General features: G+C 41.8%; 1 protein-coding gene across 1 annotated transcript in view; it reads left to right on the forward strand.

The window, feature by feature from the left end:
* Positions 1–20,871, forward strand: part of CDS2 (CDP-diacylglycerol synthase 2) — a 47,903-nt gene that overhangs the window by 20,447 nt on the left and 6,585 nt on the right. Inside the window, exons 3-9 of the mRNA XM_063448640.1 lie at positions 9,752–9,848; positions 9,952–10,049; positions 10,955–11,094; positions 14,697–14,755; positions 17,256–17,338; positions 19,007–19,094; positions 19,397–19,465. Coding sequence (XP_063304710.1) covers positions 9,752–9,848; positions 9,952–10,049; positions 10,955–11,094; positions 14,697–14,755; positions 17,256–17,338; positions 19,007–19,094; positions 19,397–19,465 — 634 coding nt within the window. The remainder of the gene's footprint in view (positions 1–9,751; positions 9,849–9,951; positions 10,050–10,954; positions 11,095–14,696; positions 14,756–17,255; positions 17,339–19,006; positions 19,095–19,396; positions 19,466–20,871) is intronic.

Here is a 20,871-nt window from a genome sequence, read left to right on the forward strand (position 1 = left end):
TTTGTGCTTTGATTTTCTTGTTAGTTTAGTGCGGCTGCCTTGCTCATATTTTCCAGACATCTATAAATTCCACATGCTGTTGGGAGTACAGTTACAATTATATACATAGTGCCAACATATTCTGCAGCGCTGTGCAACAGGTAAACAAAACACATACTAAATTGTAACAAAACGTGATTGACATACTGGAACTTAGATGAAGGGGACCCTGCTCAAACAAGCTTACAATCTACAGGTACATGAAAAGTGCTACCCGGCTAGAAGAGGTGGTTTTATCAGAGTCTATACCAATGTTTAAACTGCAATTGGATGAATACTTACAAAAATAAAATATTCAGGGATATAAATTTAAATTAGTGTGGTAATAGCTTCTTGATCCATGAAGAAATCTGACTGCCTTTCTGGGGTCAAGAAGGATTTTTTTCCTAGTTTGTTGCAAAATTGGTTCAAATAGTTTTTTTTTTTTGCCTTCTTTTGGATCAACAGCAAAAACAGATATGAGAAAAACTGAACTTTATAGACACATGTCTCTTTTCAGCTATGTATTTATGTAAATACATAATATGTGATAGGTTGTTGATCCAAAGAGAAATTTATTTATAGAGTCAAGAAGTATATTCTTTTCCAATTTTTCCAATTTCTGTAGCGTAATTGGCTTTCACTTCAAATTAGGTGGTGTTTCTTTTGAATGATTGAAAGAACAGCATAGGAGGATGTGTTGTAAAGGCTGAACATGATGCACTTGATTTTAACGTATAGGATGAAAAATATAATTAACCCGGAAATGTAAAATGTTAGCCCAAAAAGTGTCTGAAAATTTCTCCACTTAGTAATTGACTATGAAATTCTAAATTTAAGGTCGAAATTGCTGGACAGCACCCGTTTGGTTACGAACAGGGCTAAATAGTTTTATTTATTTAATTTTGAATCAGAAATAATTTTTGGATGTATATGATTTTGTACAATATTAAAATTTTGCACGTGAGCTGTATCACGAATGCATGTTTTAGAATTTGTTAAGACAAACACTGCCTTTAACCTGCGGTAATTTTCATATGAACCTTTTTCTTTTGTGCTCTGGAAAATGTTTGCTACTTCCTGACGGAAGTACTTATCTCCCGTCTCCAAAATTAGATCCCCTTGTGTATTCCTTATTCTGCACAGCGTAACATTATAAACAGGCAGCTTAATTTCCTTTTAAAAGACTGTGAACTTTTAAAACCATATTAAACAACAGTAGGTGGCTAATTGTGAAAAAACTTCAGTGAGTAAATCCAGCTCCAGTAATTCACAAACTAAATATTTTAATGTATTTTAAACATGGATTCAAGAATTAGAATTTATTTTTATATCAATGATTTTCTTTACTGATAGTTTTAGCATTTCAAAGCAGCGCCAGTGTGTTGAGCTATACAAAAGAGAGGTAATGATAGTGAGGAAATAAATGATTATTCCACAAAGTAACACACATATAAATAGCATGATGTGCATGTAAAATAGAACATTAAGAACCCATGATAGTACAGTATAAATTATTGAATTCTTGCACACCAAAGTGTAAAATTTACAGGATTGCAGTCTTGCTAGCGGAATCCTATGTGACAGTATTTCTGTAACTATTCCGTCTCCTGCACAAAAGACTCACACCCGACCCCTGGGCTTGCCTCCTCTCACGACCTACAGACGGACTAGACAGATACGAACAGAGACTACTAAACATGCTATACCTAGCAGCCCGTAGAGCCCTGGCTCAACAATGGATACAGCCGGAGACACCACCTTTATCCCTAGTAATGGCTAAAGTTAAAGACAACTATTTAATGGACAAAATGACAGCCCAGGTCCGCAATACCATGACAGCCTTTAACCGGGTATGGGCACCATGGGAACAATATAACAAATGACTCCACTTCGGAGCTAAGGGGTAGGGAATAGACGCTCACCCCCACCACCGAACAACTAAAGGGCTCCCACACCCCTAAAGGAGAGGACGACTCACTCTCATACGAGGCCAGATTGACGCAAACCAAGAATAACACTACAAAAAAAAAAAAATACACACCATGGTCAAATGAACCACACCTCCCAAAACCTCACTTGTACCCATCTTTGTACACATATTGTTACAATCGTAACATAATCCAATCACACATGTACGTTATGTTATACCGTTAAAGTTGTAAAAAACAAAACAAAAAACAAACGAAAGGATATAAGCTTACACCTCAGGCTTCTGCGAAGCACATAATTGATATGCCAATGCACTGATATAATGTGTGTTTGACAATAAATAAAGAATAAAAAAAAAAGGGGGTGCGTGCACGCCGACACAGAGCCATTTAAAGGTACATGAGGTGGAGACCAGGGTGGAACCCCAATTAAGAAGACCACCTATTTCCCCTATTTAAGTAGAGCGCACTCTTCGCTCAGTTGTACCGTACTCCTGATTGTGTAAAGACCTTCAGAGACTCTCCTGTTGTATCCTGATCCTGTTCCTGATTTTGACCCTTGCCTATATCATCGCTTCTGAATCTGTGCCGCCTGTCCTGACCTTTGGCTTCCCCGACCATTCTCTTTGTCTGATCCTTTGGTACTGTGAGCTTGGTTCATTACCTTCAACATCTTTCTGCATCTTGGGCTCCGTCCACTAAACTGTGTTCCCGACAGTAACAGTGTAATCAACAAAAGGTTTACTAACTCATGAAGATCATAAATGAAGTGAAAGGAAAATTGATAGTGTATTAAAACGGTCTATTTCGCATAGAAAACGTGTGTATTCACACTATAACAACAAACTAAACCTGCCATAAGAACATATAATTCCCAGATTTTACTATTAACATGACGTAAAGTCATGATTTTATTAAAGACACGGAGGCGAGTATTATGCATAACTCTTTCTTTATTTCCTCAGCAGCAAAGATAGAGGAATATGAATATTGTAAAAAATGAAGAAAAAACAGTATAGATACACAGGCAACCAATCACATAACAGAGGAAGTGAGTATATAAGGCCTGTGTTTCCCACAATCCCCCTCTTTCTTGCGAAAACCGAAGATCAGGTAAGAAGAACGAAATCCAACTTGTCCAGAACAGTAAATGGCAACCAACCGATAACATCAAGCTAAAAGAGAGAGAGAGAAATATGGTAATATCCAAACTCCAAACTGTAGACTTACCAAAACAAACTGTAGGCAAATCAATGAGAGAAACTTGAATCAAAACACAATGTCGATATCTCCAATCATAGAAAACTGGGATCTGAAAAACATAATGAAAATCATTAATATAACATATAAGTGACATGCGTAAATCACAACAAAGGCAGACCGAATTGAACTTACCCAAAGAAATCCAATAGCATCTCATCCCAAAAACTCACCTCGGGAGGGTGGGAGGGAATAATACTCGCCTCCGTGTCTTTAATAAAATCATGACTTTACGTCATGTTAATAGTAAAATCTGGGAATTTTATTAAAGACACGGAGGCTCCTATTATGCAAGTTTAAAGCTGTGCTATCACTTGAGATGCGATATGTTCAATAGGTCTGAAATAGAAGTTGCGGAAGGTCGATTCCCTAGACCAGTCCGCTGCACGCATGATGTCCTCCAGCCGACCGCGGACGCCTTTGAGGCCATGGCACCTCGAACGGAGTGAGGCGTAAAAACCGAAGTGTCAATACCCGCTGAAGACAAAAGCCAGCGCACCCAACGCGCCAGGGTCGGAGTTGACACAGGTCGATGAGGCGCTTTAAAAGACACGAATAAAGGATGTAGGTCCAAGGAGCGGATAGATTGGGTAGCATCCAGATATGCCTTCAGGCAATCAACCGGGCAAAGAGCCGGACACTCTGGGAACCTAGGGTACACGAACGATTTGGATGCCGATTTTGTCCTTCTGGATATGTTGAAAGCGACACCTTCTGGGGTAAAAGCAATAGCGTCCCAATCTAGGGCTCTAACATCAGACACTCTTTTACACGATACTAAACAGAGAAGCATCACTAGTTTTGAGGACAATTGTTTGAGGCTCAGCTCATGATTAGGGTACCATGAAGAGAGGAACTGTAACATGATGTTGACGTCCCAGAAGACCGAGAAACGGGCTCTAGGAGGGCGAGCGAGGCGGATACCCTTGAGGAGACGACATACAAAGGGATGCCTGCCGACAGGCGAACCATCTAGGCCACTATGGCCGGCCGAAATCGCCGAGCGGAAAAGGTTGATCGTGCGGTATGCCTTGCCCGCATCAAATAACAACGTGAGGAACTCCAGGATCAGATGGAGAGGGGCAGATACGGGATCCATTGCCCGTTCCATGCACCAATTAGACCATGATTTCCATGAAGCCCGGTAGGCTGATCTTGTACCGGGAGCCCAGGCGTTATCGAGGAGCAGGAGAGTTGACCTCGGAACGTCCGGGACAGTCCAGGTTCCCCTGAAAGGAGCCACGCTACCAGAGGTAGTTGCTGCAGGAGCACCAGACCGTGCGAGTTCCCGTCCGGGTCCAGAAGTAGATCCGGGAAGCTCGGAATCAAGCGGGGGTAGTCTATCGACAACTCCAACAGGCGTGGGAACCAAGGCCGTGACCTCCACAGAGGAGTGACCAGTGCCAGGCAACAATCGTGGCGAGCCAACTTCGATATCGTTCGGGCAATCATGTTGAACGGTGGAAACGCATACAGGCATCCCGATGGCCAGTCTTGGAGAAATGCGTCTGTCGCCACAGCCGCCGGGTCCGGCCTCCAGCTGTAAAACTCCGGCAGTTGAGTGTTCAGACGGGACGCGAACAAGTCCATCCTGAACCGTCCCCACAGCTTGTCTAAGCTTTGGAATACCGAAACGTGCAAGTGCCAGTCTCCCGAGTCTCTCAAATGTCTGGAGTTCCAATCCGCGTCCGAATTGTCTAGACCCGGAATGTGTTCCGCTGTCACTGAGACATTGTTGGAAAGGCAAAAATGCCAAAAATCCTTTGCCAACAGGGCTAACATCCTGGATTTGGTGCCCCCGAGATGGTTTATATAGCGTACTGCCGAAACGTTGTCCATCTTGAGGAGAACGCAGCAGTTCGCTCGTCTTGGGGTAAGACTGCGAATCGCGAATGCCCCTGCCAAGAGTTCCAGGCAATTGATGTGCAGGGATCTCTCTATCTCGGACCATCTGCCTCCGGTGGAAACGCTGCCACAGCGAGCACCCCAGCCGTGTAAGCTGGCATCCGATTCGATCACCACGTCCGGGACAGAACCGAAGATGGCCCTTCCGTTCCATGCCTCCATGTGTGCTAGCCACCACGCCAGCTCGTCCCTGGACTCCTCGTCCAGCCGTACCCGAGATTCGTAGGAATGACCCGACCGGAGGTGTGAACCTTTGAGCCTCTGGAGGGCACGATAATGTAGCGGGCCCGGGAATATTGCTTGTATGGAGGCCGCAAGGAGGCCAATAATCCGTGCCAAATGCCTGATGGACAGGTCTGATACACGAAGAGCCCGTCGCAACTCCTTCCGAATTGCCTTCACTTTCGAGTCCGGTAGGTATAGAAACTGGCGGACGGAGTCCACCTTGAAACCCAAAAATTCCATCGATTGAGCGGGTTCCAGGACTGATTTGTCCCAGTTGACCATGAAACCCAGGTTCTGAAGCAGATCGATCGTCCACCTCAGATGTACCAGGAGATGGTCTCTGGACTGGGACATGATTAGAATGTCGTCCAGGTAAATGATCAACCGCACTCCACGGGTGCGGAGGAACTCCATTACAGGCTTCATGATCTTGGTGAAACACCAAGGAGCCGAGGAGAGGCCAAACGGTAGGCAGGTAAAGCGCCACCGCCTTCCGTGCCAGGTGAAGTGTAAGTAGTCTCTGAAGTCCACCGCTATCGGGACCGTGAAATATGCGTCCTTCAGGTCCAACTTGGCCAGCCAGTCTGACTGTCGAAGGAGGTCCCTGAGGCAGTGGATACCTTCCATCTGAAAATGTTGGTAGCGGAGGAACGCGTTGAGAGGGCGGAGGTTTATCACTGGACGAACTCCGCCCCCTTTTTTCGGTACCAGGAAGAGATTGCTCGTAAAGCCTGGGGCGGCGAACGGCAATTCTTCTATGGCGCCTTTGGACAACATCTCCTCGACCTCCGCGGAGATCATCCTGTCCTGATCTGGGGGAAGAGACAGTTCCCTGGGGACATAAGATTGGACAGGTAGAGAGACAAAATCCAGGTGATAACCTGTCACACATTGTAGGACCCAAGCGTCCGAAGTAATACGTGTCCACTCTTGGTGGAACAGAGCCAGCCTCCCCGCTACCCGCCCGTGAGCGATAGGGGAAGAAAGGGTACTCACCATAAGGGCGTCTGCCCGAAGCGGCACCGCGGGGGTATCTGGAGCCCCAAGATCTCCCTCTGGCCGGGAAGAAAGGAGGCGTTTTCGAGTCCTGAAATCCCCGGGACGGGAAAAAGGAACCTCTGGAGGTACGGAATGAGCCTCGGTAACCACGGCCGGGTGGACGGTTCCTGCTACGCCCGGCCCCTCCAAAAACCTTGGGCGCGAACATGCGCTTCATGTTCGCCTGAGCCTTGTCTATGGCCGTAAAGGTTTTAACGTAGGACCCCAGGTCCTTAACGAAAGAATTACCGAACAGGGCCCCTTCTTCGGAAGGGCCCGGCTCCGCTACCGTCATGGCAGCCAATTTCGGGTCAATTTTGAGGAGAATTGCCTTGCGCCTCTCAGAGGACATGGCGGTACTAGCGTTCCCCACCAGGCATATAGCCCTTTGTACCCAACCGATGGCTACATCCATGTCTAAAACCGAATCGCCAGTTCTAGTGGCGTCCAGCAGTTCGTAGAGCTTTGTAAGTGGGCCCAGGGTATCCAATATCTTGTCCTGACAGCCCTTTAGGGAGTAGTCTAGGCCCTTTTTGGATTTCCAGCCTGATTTATTCAGGAACTGGGCAATTTGGGGGTCAATATCGGGAGTCTTGCAGGCCGAGCCCGGGAGGGAAGGCCTGGGGCATTCCGCCCGCAGCTTATTGCGACCTTCCTTAGACAGGGGGGTACGCATGCGTCTGGCCACATACTGGGCTATGTGTTCTGGGGGAACCCATTCAGCCGACCGGGGATGGCGGAGGTCGTCGGGGTCGAACAGGGGGTTACCCTGAGGGTCAAATAGCGTTTTACTATCCCCAGCGGGGTCCTGAACGAGGCCCTTAGTAACGGTAGAGGAACCCGAGGGGGTTACGCCCGTAGGGGGCAAATCCTCTTCCGAGCCATCCTCATCATAGGAGTCATACTCCATAGCGTCAGACTCATTCTCCACACTCCTGTCGGAATCCGACATATCATTGAGGGCTCTAGCCCGTTTCCATAATCTAGCCTTTTTAGCCCGGCCAGGGGCTCTTTTGCGCGTGGTAAGCGCGCTGTCTGTGACCGCGTCAAGCGGGTCCATCATGGCAGGCATAGCCTGCATCGGGGAGTGGGAGCTGACGTGTTTAGCCTTAGCCCTTGCCTTACGGGCCCCAGGCATGGCGGGGGCAGGCGGGGGGGTCCCATCACCCAGGGGGGAGGGAGCCGCCAACGAGGGCAAAAGCATACTCTGCAGAGATTGGGAAAACGATGTGGACACCGCTCCCATGGCAGAGGCAAAGGCCTTTTGCAAGGATGAAGCCATAGTGGCGTCCAAGAGGGCATGGAATTCTTGGGAAGCTATATTACCCTCTGGAGCATCCTGAGAAAAGGTGCCAGTAGGGCCTACTTGCCCTTCATCCTTGTCTTCCATAATGGTAACAATTACTCACAGGTGACGTTGAAAAGGTATGTAGAGCAAACAGGGTTGAGTAACCCAACGAGAACAGAGAAAGATGCTGTTAGGTGTGCCAGGGGACCCAGGGAACGGCAGAGGCGGACAGCAGGCAGACCTCGAGCCGCAGAAAGCAGTGGTGTCGGCCGCGAGTGAGCTCCGCCTCCAAAATGGCCGCCGCACGAGGAGGCCGGCGGATAGCTCTCGCGGTCCGGACCTACTGGGGGAAGGGGCGCGTGCACCCTATCCCCGCGGCACGTGTGCAGAGAGGGCGAGAGACATGCAGCCGCGGTCGGAACAAACAGACCGCGGCAAGCAGCCGCCCGTGGAAAGATAGCGAGCGAGCACCCAGCAGGGAAAAAACAACCGCAGGGGAAGTAAGGCGGAAAATCCCCTCCGCGGAGAAAATTAGTAATAGAGGGATGGGAAACCCACTAGGCACACCAGGAGAGAAAATGTTAAATACACAAACAAACGAGCAAAGTGCAAACAGCAATAAAATTCAATAAAATCAATAATTGCTGAGAACATGTAGAGCAAGGTAAAATACTTAGCTGATCTGAGGAAGCAGCAAAGAAAGAGGGGGATTGTGGGAAACACAGGCCTTATATACTCACTTCCTCTGTTATGTGATTGGTTGCCTGTGTATCTATACTGTTTTTTCTTCATTTTTTACAATATTCATATTCCTCTATCTTTGCTGCTGAGGAAATAAAGAAAGAGTTATGCATAATAGGAGCCTCCGTGTCTTTAATAAAATTATAATATCACTAACCACTCGCAAGAAATCTCCTGCCCTTTCTTTCCTAATGCATTTTCATCTGAAGAAATACTTATTCTGGGAGTTGAAGCAAAGAGTAATTCCCGAAAAGCAAAGTCCATTTTTGCTGTTTTTAATCTGTAAATTTGATGAGCTTTTTTGCAGCTGCTTCCCCTGTTCACTCCTGAATTGCCACTAATAGCTAGATGGCATTCTGAATAGTCTTTCTACGTTCCGCCGCAAGACTATGGTCTTGATTTAATATTGTTTGACAAGCTTTCCAAATGACTTAGAATTTTGGCTAAACTTTTTTTATATCAAAATATGAAATATAAAATAATAGATATTAATATTTATTACATTACAAAATGTTAATTATTTTCATAATATTAAATAATGTTTAAAGTTTTTCAAAAAATATAAAATCATTTGAAAAGCTTTTCCAACAATATTACGTATAGGCCTATATTATAATAGTTTCATCTAACTCTAAGACTTTAAAGAAAATGGAAAAGAAAGCAACTATGAAATCTTCAATCATAATACCATATACAGACAAAATGTTGCAATGACATAGAACCCAATGCTTCAGCACAGTAAGGTGTATATTACAATCTCCAGTGGCAAGCAATTCCCTGAACATGTGAAGACAAAAAAAAACCCAACCCTTTCTCATTTTGAGTTGTGAGTATATTTGTTAGAAAAAAATAAAAACAAACAAATTATTTACATTTGTGAGGAGAAAAAAATAATAAAAACTGCATTACTTTCTTTTCTGCTAGTGGTCTGCGTTACTAAGCAAGTTTGGGGAATGTATATCCTCAGGATGAGGAGAAACCCCAAATTGGTCCAGTCTTCTATTGATCAGACTTTAAAGGTGAAACCGAATATAACTCATTTTCTTTAGGCTATATTTAAAAGCATATAAAAATCCTCCAGTGATACTTATCAAATTTACAGCAACCTTTTTAGAAACAGGGGTAAGGTCAGTATGGCCATTTGCATTTTCACTTAGTTTGTTAATTTATTTTGGTGAATCTAAGGATAGCTAACAAATTTTATTTTTATTTGGAACACTTGGTTATTTCTCAAACTTTACCTTTTTGAAATTTAATTTGTTTAGCCTGCTTTTCTCTTAAGATTAATCTACTCCCAGCTTCATCCAGGTTTAATTATTTTACGTCTTGTTGTTTTTGGTTTCAGGTGGAAGAATTGGTGGATCAGAGGCATCCTTACACTGGCTATGATCTCCTTTTTCTTTTTCATCATCTACTTGGGACCAATTGTGCTTATGATGATTGTACGTTTTGAAATGAGAGTTGGATGAGTACTATATTTGTGGAGTTTGCTAACTGGACTAGGTGATGGTTATTAACAGCACATTTATACCTTCTCTTCTGCAGGTGATGTGTGTGCAAATCAAGTGTTTTCAGGAAATTATCATGATCGGTTACAATGTCTACCATTCCTATGATCTGCCCTGGTTTCGCACGCTCAGTTGGTAAGTATTGAGTTTATTGTTATATGTATGACAGGTTAGGTGAAATATATGAAATATTATTATTTAATTGTAGGATGAGGGGAGCCATATTGTTTTACACTATGCATTTGTTGTAAGCTACATAATCTCAGGAAAAGCTCAAAGGTGCTGATATAAAAGGTTTCCCCCTGTAGCTTGTAGAAATAGAGTAAATTTAGTTTTCCAGAACAATAAAATATAAAAACTCTAAGCACCAACACTCTACCTTCTTGGAGTAGTTTTAGTGTATAGATCATGCCCCTGCAGGCTCTCTGCTCAATTCTCTGTCATTTCAAGGTAAATCGCTTTGTTTACACAGCACTAGCCACACCTTCCCTAGCTGTGATTCACTTATCCTCCCTTCACACATCCTTAATAAGAGCCAACGTTCTGAGGCTTTCTTATTGCACAGTATGGTTAATAATCTCTTATGTCTTGCTCCGTTATTTTCCTTTTAGAGCTTGCAGCATCCTCCTGGGCGTGATTGAAGTTTAAATAACAGAGCAGAAGATGAGATCTTCTAAAGTAAATTAAACACACTGTGTTGTAAGATCTGATTGAAAATGTAACCATTTTTTTATGCAGGCGGTGTCAGTTACAGTCAAAGGAGGTGTGGCTAGGGCTGCATAAACAGAAACAAAAGTGATCTAATGCCTACATGAGAGATATTTGAGCTGTGAGACTGCTGGACCATGATGTATACACCAAAACTGTTTCATTAAGCCAGATGTTGTTTTGGTGCTTTGAATATTCCTACAAATGCAGTTATATATATATATATATATATATATCGCTTTCAATAGACTGTATTCAGCCTTTCAGTGCTACTAAAGTGAACAAGTTGTTGCAGTAAATTGTATTACTTCATTGCCATTTGTATTCTACAGGTACTTTCTGCTGTGCGTGAATTACTTTTTCTATGGAGAGACTGTCACGGATTACTTTTTCACACTGGTCCAGCGAGAGGAACCCTTGAGAATTCTAAGCAAATACCATCGCTTCATCTCCTTTGCTTTCTATCTAATCGGTAAATTCTGTTAATGTTTCCCTTCTGTATTTTTCCTTGATTGTGTTTCATTATTATGTATAAGGCTTGAATATGTCTTTGTTCTGAGAACTACTTTCTGGAATTGGCAGTTCCCTTTTCCTTTACCCCATGGCAGCATGTACTAAAATAAAGAGTACACTGGAGGCAGTTTGCATTTCATGTTCAGGGTGATATCATTGACAACAATTCCATTTTAAATATTGCATGCCGTGCAATTATGCAGGTTTCATCATTTCTTTCCAAACAACACTTTCAGGTAATTGCTCCAACCATAATTACAGAATAGTGCAAATTGATCGAACGCCCGCCTAGAGAATAGGTTGAATAATGGAACATAATGGGATGATTTCGTATCTTAGTTGCTAAACATTCTGCTAGAATGAACGATCACATGTCCCAATATAGTAGCCTGAGTCATAACATCCAATATACTGTCTAAGAGCAAACTTTAAATCGATATATGATTGGAATCATTATCTGTTCTGCTATTTGTGTAGCAGGATTTCGGGGATGCAAACATAAGTGATCGTTCCTGATTAATTCATTTGCTATGTCACCACTGTGCAGTCATATACCACAGTCATTGTCCTGCAGTTATTTACATGTACTTTGTAACTCATGTACACATTTTTGAGAGGGAGAAAAAAACGATTTGTTGCTATGAATTTGGCGGAAATTGTGTCATTTCGGGTTCTGTAGATTATATCCGGAGAATATATCTGTAAAAAGGGCAGTGCTTTTAAAAGAGCATATTTACTTATAAGGCTTGCTGCATTCAGCACATATTAATGTAAGCCTATCACATTTCTGCTTTGTGACATGTTATAGAAAGTTTCAGACATTCACTTCCTGTCAGGAAGTTAAACGGTACAGGTGCCTACGTGTTTGGTTTTCTCTCACTCAAATAGTAAACGTTTCCAAACTATAAAAAGAACAGATGGCACCTTAACAAGATTGCTACAATCCTCTACTTCCCCAGCTCATGCTGTGCGTGTTTAAACTGCAATACAAGTAATCAAATATATTACAGGTTCCAGTCATATGTACCTATACAGATGTTGCAAACTGTTGTACAGTGTGAACGGCATTTATAATTTTGGAAGTTTGGCTTGAATCCAGTCATACAATTAAATATTCCCTTCCTTGATTTTCTAAATGTGAATCTGTTTCTAATTAAAAAAAATCAGTATAAAAATGTAAACACAAATAGTTTAGAATACTTGTGGCTCAATACCAAAGATATTGCTAGATTCTATGGAGGTTATGTATAAAAAAGTGGCACTGGTTTATAAGCCAGAATTTGGTCATGTATAATGTCTGCACCAATATTTCTCATCATCTGTGCCGCTTCTTTCCTATTTGAGCCCTTCACGACTGATTATTACTCACCTCTTTTTCATTGTGGGTCTGTCAAAGAAAAGATGCCCTGTTTTCTAACTGTAATACTTTAAAGAAAAAAAAAAAAAAAGAAGCTACCATGAAATCTACAATCATAATACCATCTATAGTCAAAATTTAGCTCTGAAACAGAACACAATGCCTCAGAGCAATATGGTGTAAATGTTACCTCCTCCAGTGGTAGACAGTGCCCTGATCACGTGAAGACAAAAAAAAAACTACTCTCATTTTGAGTTGTGAGTATATTGAGTGGCAAATTTTCTGAAACAGGTCTTCCATTTTCATTAAGGAATTTAAAAAAAAAAGCACTTTGCAATTATGGAAATTGGGACATTCCACTGTGAAGAATTCACTGCTCAAATGAGCTTACAATCTATGAGAATTTTAGGTAGGTGTATATATATTGTTGGATTTCTTACCCAAGGTCACTTACTGGAAAGGTAAGGCATTACCAGTCAATATGATCTGGGGAAAAAGGGAGCATTCTGAAAAATAAATAATAAATGGCAGAAAGATGGATTATTTTTTCTCACTCCAGAAAAAGGCGAGAATACCAAAAAAAATCCTCAATGTATAAAGGTGCACAGTAAATATGACATTATTTATACATAACTTCCTATGTTTGATGATGTGCTGATGAGGATATTGTTCTGTGTCTATTTATATGCGGATGAGTATACGGTTCTGGGTCTGTTCCCATGGTGATCAGAAAATGGTTCTGTGCCTGTTCCCACACTGATCAGGATATGGTTCTGTGCCTGTTCCCACACCGATCAGGATATGGTTCTGTGCCTGTTCCCACACCGATCAGGATATGGTTCTGTGCCTGTTCCCACACTGATCAGGATATGGTTCTGTACCTGTTCCCACACTGATCAGGATATGGTTCTGTGCCTGTTCCCACACCGATCAGGATATGGTTCTGTGCCTGTTCCCACACTGATCAGGATATGGTTCTGTGCCTGTTCCCACACCGATCAGGATATGGTTCTGTGCCTGTTCCCACACCGATCAGGATATGGTTCTGTGCCTGTTCCCACACTGATCAGGATATGGTTCTGTGCCTGTTCCCACACCGATCAGGATATGGTTCTGTGCCTGTTCCCACACCGATCAGGATATGGTTCTGTGCCTGTTCCCACACTGATCAGGATATGGTTCTGTGCCTGTTCCCACACCGATCAGGATATGGTTCTGTGCCTGTTCCCACACTGATCAGGATATGGTTCTGTGCCTATTCCCACACTGATCAGGATATGGTTATGTGCCTGTTCCCACACTGATCAGGATATGGTTATGTGCCTGTTCCCACACCGATCAGGATATGGTTCTGTGCCTGTTCCCACACTAATCAGGATATGGTTCTGTGCCTGTTCCCACACTGATCAGGATATGGTTCTGTGCCTGTTCCCACACTAATCAGGATATGGTTCTGTGCTTGTTTTTATACTGTTCAGGATGTGGTTCTAGGTTTGTTTCTATGCTGATCAGAATATGGTTCTGGGTCTGCATCAATACTGATGAGAATGTGTGTCTGCTGCCACCGATTATGTTACTTAGCAGATTTTTGTGATGACCTGTTTGTTTAGTTTTTAGTTACCTTCTGCACTATAGTCCTCCCACATAATTATGAGTTTTTTCTTAATAGTCAAGACCTTTTTAGTGGTGGATTTGAGGGGGTTAGTGATGACTGTGTGCTAGCAAAAAAAACAACTATTTCATTTTTGCTAGGTTCTGAAACTTTAGCAGTACCTTTTAATTTGTCTCTAATGGAAATAATCTCCCTATATTGCATGATATTCAACAATCCTAAAATGACAAACCCCCAGAATATCAATACAATAAAAAATGTGTGGGGGCTTTATTTCTTTGTCCTACCCCTCCACTCCAACCCCCCCACTAGTTAATATCAATTTTCAGCCATAGCTGGGGGGGTAGAGGGGGGGGGGGGGCAGGCATTTGGACAGTTTCTACTTTTATATAATTTATTATTACTAACATTATTTCCTTGCTTTTTACGTATTCTATGAGTGGTTGCATAACCGAGTTCACTTTTCACTAGACTGTGAGAAGTCTCTATCCTACATTGTATGTTTACAAAAATGTGTGTATCTGCATTAGAACCTTGGTAATGTAATCATTTATTGAACTGTCTTCATAATTCTTTTTTTTTTTTTTTTTAGGCTTCTGCATGTTTGTTTTAAGCCTAGTGAAGAAGCACTATCGCCTGCAATTCTACATGGTAAATGTATAAATATTATCTTTTTTACATACCACTGTACAAATAACTATCAGCTATCCATTTTACAGTTTAACAGACTACTTGGTAACAATACATACACTCTCACACAACTTGCAAATAATGATTAAATGATCAACATAGTAGTCATATGTCTTGTGTTAACTTGCTTTTTAAAAAAAATAAAAATAAAAAAATGTATCCCTTTATTTAAAGGGATGCTATAAGTGCCAGAAATACAAAGCTGTCATCCTGGCACTATAGCTCCCTCTATCTCCACCCTCACTCGCACCACCTCTCCCTTCCCGCCTGGGTGAATAATGGGTTAAATACCCTTTATTTACTTGCCTGACCCAGCCCCGATGTCCCTTGGTGCTGGGTCTTGGCTTTGCCTTCTCTGAGGTCCAGCGACAAGCGTGCGCTAATGCGGCACATTATACCTCCCCATAGGAAAGCATTGAATCAATGCAGAGCGTAAGGATGTCCAGCATCAGTTACCGGACCAAAAGATACATTTGGATCCAGGAAGCGCATCCAGTGGCTGTCTGGGAGACAGCCACTGGAGGCAGACTTAGTCCTGCAATGTAAACATCTTGTTTCTCTGTAACTGCAATGTTTAGCATTGCAGCACTAAGTGCAATAGGGACACTGCAGCCAGACGGCTTCAATCAGCTGAAGTGATCTAGGTGCCTATAGTGTTCCTTTAAATTGTAAAAGCAAAATGCAGAAAAAGGTTCTGAGCTTAAACAGTTTAGCTCAAATCATGTTGGTGTTACCAAATGGCCCTTTTTGGGCATTCAACACACGACATTGCAGTACAATATCATTAGAGAACAATTGTTAATATTAACACCAGTGTATTAGAACAAAGTAAATAAGGTAAGTGAAATATTAAGTAAAAGGGAATGAAATAACTATCTGACTTCTGATGTTGGTCAAAGATTCTAATTTGGTGAGAGGCCAAGTGGTTGATTATTACATTACTGGGTCTAGTGCAATTTTTAACTAGGGCCTATTCAACATCCGATAGATTATTTATTAACAGATCAAAGGAGGTGTATGGTTACAGGGGAGGGAGAACTATGTACAGAAAGCCATATAAGGAATAAATGATTGAGAAAGAAATAAGTAAAGAAGGATTGGACAGATAACGGGAAGAGACTGCGCATCTAGGTATACACTAGAGAGAATGAAAAAGAAGAGGTGATAGGGAGAGTTTGGTAAATGGGCTTGTGATTCCTATGCTTGCTGTAATAAGAATATTCCAATCCTATGAAATATCAAATTCCAGTTGCATCCTTATGTCTCCATACAGCCACATTACCATACCTTGTGGAATGATTGGGTGAATCATGTATTTGGGGGGAGTGGATCACATAGCATCTGAATAGCATATTTTATGCTTGCTCTTTGTGTGTGACACACATAGTGAGGGTGTATATTGCTTACCATATATCTGACCAGTCGCTGGGCTCCTCTGGGGGGCCCATATCTGCTTCCCAAGCTGCAGTGTACAGCAAGGTTATTTGGGTCGAGTGTGCAGTAAATGTTGTATATAGGTTTGAAATCTCGTCTTTCTGTGTCGGGTTGCCAAGCAAGCGTGTTCAAATTCTGTAGATGGGGCAGTGCCTGCCTGACAAATCACTGGAGTTGAGGACAAGCTATGGAGTTGCATATTGCGAAAGAAGTTAAAACGTGTTAGTGAAGAGGAATTAAGTAAGTCAGCATAGGCTATTATACTATTTTGAGGGTATAAATGGCTTAGTCTTGTGATATCTCCATCTTCAGAGCTAGCAAAATGTTTAGGCCAGGTGGAAATAAGTTGTTTAACACTTGCTTTTAAGACCGTTCATCTGCCATTACTTGGTCAACTGTTTAGCACCAAGTAGAAATATGTATATACAGTCTAAAAACAACTTTCCCTCTATTGCTTGTGTTACATATTTTCCAGCATGCAGTTGCATTTTATCTTTTTTTTTTTTTAATTAGTTTATGACATTTATTCATTTTACACAAAATGTAGCATTCAGACTAAAGTAGAATTTATATTCTATTTATGTCAAAAATCAGAAATTAATACAAACTTGAAAATGTTTATTTGCAACAGATGTCTAAGCTGGAAAATTGTATCTATTAGCGCCTCACGGAAAAATAAAATCAGGGAAATTTTTTTGTGTTTTTGTTATTTGAAAATAATGCACTGAATGTCCCTTTGAGACAGAGTTTATTTTTATTTATTTTGAACACAACTGATGATGTATTTTATGCACTGTTGATAAATAAGAAGGGATGTTCTGGGCCATTGCAAATTAAAATTTGAAATGAATGTTTGCAGTCTGTTGCTTTATGAACAGAAATGTACATTGTAATGATATACTATTCTCTACTGAGCTGTCGAATGTATTTACTTAACATATACATATGTTTTCCTGTGGGTGTGCATTTACTATAAACATTATAGTTATAGATAAACATTTTTTTCAATAATATTCTTTTTTCCTAGTTCGGATGGACACATGTCACTCTGCTGATTGTTGTCACGCAGTCACATCTTGTCATACACAACTTGTTTGAAGGCATGATTTGGTAAGACATTTCTGAGATAGCATGAAACATGATCTCTTACATAGCGTTTGTACAGGAACCAATACAGTTGTTGCACACATGCAGTAGAACTGGTTACAGTATTTGTGTAATTGAAAAAACAAACAAAAAAAAAACCCTAACACTGCTTGCACAAGTATAAAGAAGCCCATACAAACCACGTCAGAAACTCACTACGTCAACATATAAATGAAATAATTTTTCCTCTTGCCATATTATATATGCTAATAGAAAAATAGCGTGGAAAAAATATACTGTATACAGCTTTCAGATATATGATTATTGGGTATCTGTTTTTATTGTTTATTTACCGTATATACTCGAGTATAAGTCGAGTTTTTCGGCACATTTTTTGTGCTGAAAAACCCCAACTCGACTTATACTCGAGTCAGTGTCTGTATTATGGCAACTTACATTGCCATAATACAGACTGGGGGCTGGCAGAGAGCTGTAACTTACCTCTCCTGCATCTCCTGTCAGCTCCCTTCTCTTCCGCGCCGGTCCGGTCAGCTCCCCTGTCAAGTCCCAGTGTAAGTCTCGCGAGAGCCGCGCTATGACCCCGCGGCTCTCGCGAGATTTACACTGGGAGCTGACAGGGGAGCTGACCGGACCGGCGCGGAGGAGAAGGGAGCTGACAGGAGCTGCAGGAGAGGTAAGTTACAGCTCTCTGCCAGCCCCCTCCACTGAACTGCCAATGCCACTGGACCACCAGGGAGTGAGAGCCCCCCTCCCTGCCATGTATCAAGCAGGGAGGGGAGACGAAAAATAAATAAATATATAAATAATAATAAAATAATATTTAAAAAAATTATAATAAAATACAAAATAATAATAATAAAAAAATATTAATAAAACAAAAAAAACAATTAATATTAAAATAATTAAATAATTATAAAAATGCCCACCCCCCACCAAGGCTCTGCATCACACACACACTGCATTTATACACACACACTGCATTCATACACACACACTGCACTCATACACACACACTGCATTCTCATACACACACACTGCATTCATTTTATACACACACTGTAAATAAATATTCAATTAATAAAAAAATAGTTGGATCTAATTTTATTTAGAAATTTAACAGTAGCTGCTGCATTTCCCACCCTAGTCTTATACTCGAGTCAATAAGTTTTCCCAATTTTGGGGGGTAAAATTAGGGGCCTCGGCTTATATTCGGGTCGGCTTATACTCGAGTATATACGGTAGTTAGTATCAGAGTCACTAATACATGTTATTTAAGTCTTGCAACGCAAGAAGAGCCCAGCAGTGATTTGGGTTATTACATTTCAACAATAAAAACAAGCTTACCAAACACAGTAACGTTTATTATAATGGAAGTTAAATGTAACCTGAAACATGCTCCATGCAAACAGATGCCATATTTTAGACAGTTTAGCAGACCTCATTGTACCCTTAAGCTATCCCACAAGATAAACTGTCCTTGGATGAGATTTTCCTTCAAAGATAGGAAATAAACCCACCCGACACTGTTTTCTTGTGTTGGGGTATTTATCACATATAATTCCCTTTCTCCTTTAGTATTATACTCCATTAACGCAAGACTTATTTTATACATAAATTTATGTCGTTTTATCATGTTTAAACTAATTATGTGTACTCATTTTTTTCATTAAGGTTCATAGTCCCCATTTCTTGCGTAATCTGCAATGACATCATGGCATACATGTTCGGGTTTTTCTTTGGCCGTACTCCTCTCATCAAGGTTAGTGTAATGTGGTTGACAGTTTACATTCTTGTAAGGTTTAGTATTGCAATACTTGCTGTATCAGGAGTTGGGGATGTTTTACCATCTGGGTAAGTGGTTGGTGAATAAGAGAGTGGGTAACATCCAGTTATTGAATTGTATCCCAAACCCCTCCCCCACCGCACCACCACCCAAACATAATGCCACTATGGCAACAATATCTATCAGTTTTTTTTAAAGCCAATAACATAACCCTACTTGTTGTCTGGCTGTATCACTACCAACATTTATGCTGCTTCCTTTCATGTACTTCCTATTAGTTGTCTCCAAAGAAGACCTGGGAAGGATTTATTGGAGGTTTTTTTTCTACTGTTGTCTTCGGATTGCTGGTAAGTCTAAATGCTTGCTTATTTGACTGCATAAACACAATCAGATGGCAATGTGTAATATGCCAGATTTGTTTTTCAAATATTCCTTCTTTGAGGCCTGTATATGCAAATAAAAATCCAAGAGCAAAAGGTCAAACTAGAAATTTGACAAACTGATTTCATTATCTCTAAAGCAGCTTTGCATTCTGACGTTATGCTTCTTATACCTAGTTAGGCATTTGTCCAGTGAAAGGACAAGCTGAAAACTATCTCACTTTAAATCCCTATCTGACCTTATGCAGTTTGACTTTTATATTTATTTTGAAAGAGCACTAACCAAACTAAATAAAGGCCTTTCAACAACCAAATGGTATTGTCTCCTTGCTAACTATTCATGATCTTCTACTTTAGATTCTGTTCTCGAAGGCATCCAGCTACCTAATGTTGTTAACATCTAAAGAAGCAGAGCTCTTAGTAATCCACATTTTACTTAAACCATGTTTTAAATCTGCTTTATATTCAGTACTTCCACAGTCTTGCCATTTTCCCTGCCTTAGTTTTAAATTTGACCCAACCTGTTCTTCAACCACTTGCATTCAATCTCTCACATTAAGATTGTCTCCAAAGGGGGGGCGTGGCCGACTGCCGAGCGAACAAGACGCGTGTATGTGGAGCTCCGTACCAGCGCACGACAATTACCCGACAAACGGCTCCCATATACGGCCACACATACGCCTCCCGTACAGAGACACCAATGGGGCGCAAAAACAAGAAAGGTCGCCACCCAGAGACACCCAAAATGTCCAATATTCGGCTCTCGTTTGTGAGACCTACTCCACAGGCTGCCGCCAAGATGGCGCCCGCAATTAGCAGTGAGGAGGAGGACTCAGGAGAATCCCAGGATGACAGGGACAGTCTTACCTCGCCTCCAGCAGAGACTGAAACCCAGTGTCCTGACTCAGAATCAGAGGCAGAGTCATCCCCTATAACAAAAAAGGACATAAGAGACCTCTTAACAGAAATGAGAGAGGTGTGGAGAGCTGACATACTAAGCACACAGAAGGAGGTGGGGGACCTCCAACAAAGGCTCACAGAAATGGAAACACGGGAAAGTGCAAGGGAGCACCAGATACAGCACTCCCAAGACTCAATGCAGAATCTCTCCTCACAAGTCCAGCAACTTACCCGGACTATCACCACTATGGAAGCTCGACATAGAAGGCGGAATATACGCCTCCGAGGAATACCTGAAAACGTGGAGGGAGAGGCCTTAGTGCCCTACATCCACCGCCTACTGTCTACAATGGGCTTTAAAGGAGGCACTGACCCCAACACAATACTTTCAGCGTTTAAAATCTGTAAAGCTGCAACAGCTCCAGGAGACGCACCCAGAAACATTATAGCGGTCACGAAGGACATGGCGACTC

This window comes from Pelobates fuscus, chromosome 3 (genome assembly GCF_036172605.1).
Source record: "Pelobates fuscus isolate aPelFus1 chromosome 3, aPelFus1.pri, whole genome shotgun sequence".
Lineage (NCBI taxonomy): Eukaryota > Metazoa > Chordata > Amphibia > Anura > Pelobatidae > Pelobates > Pelobates fuscus.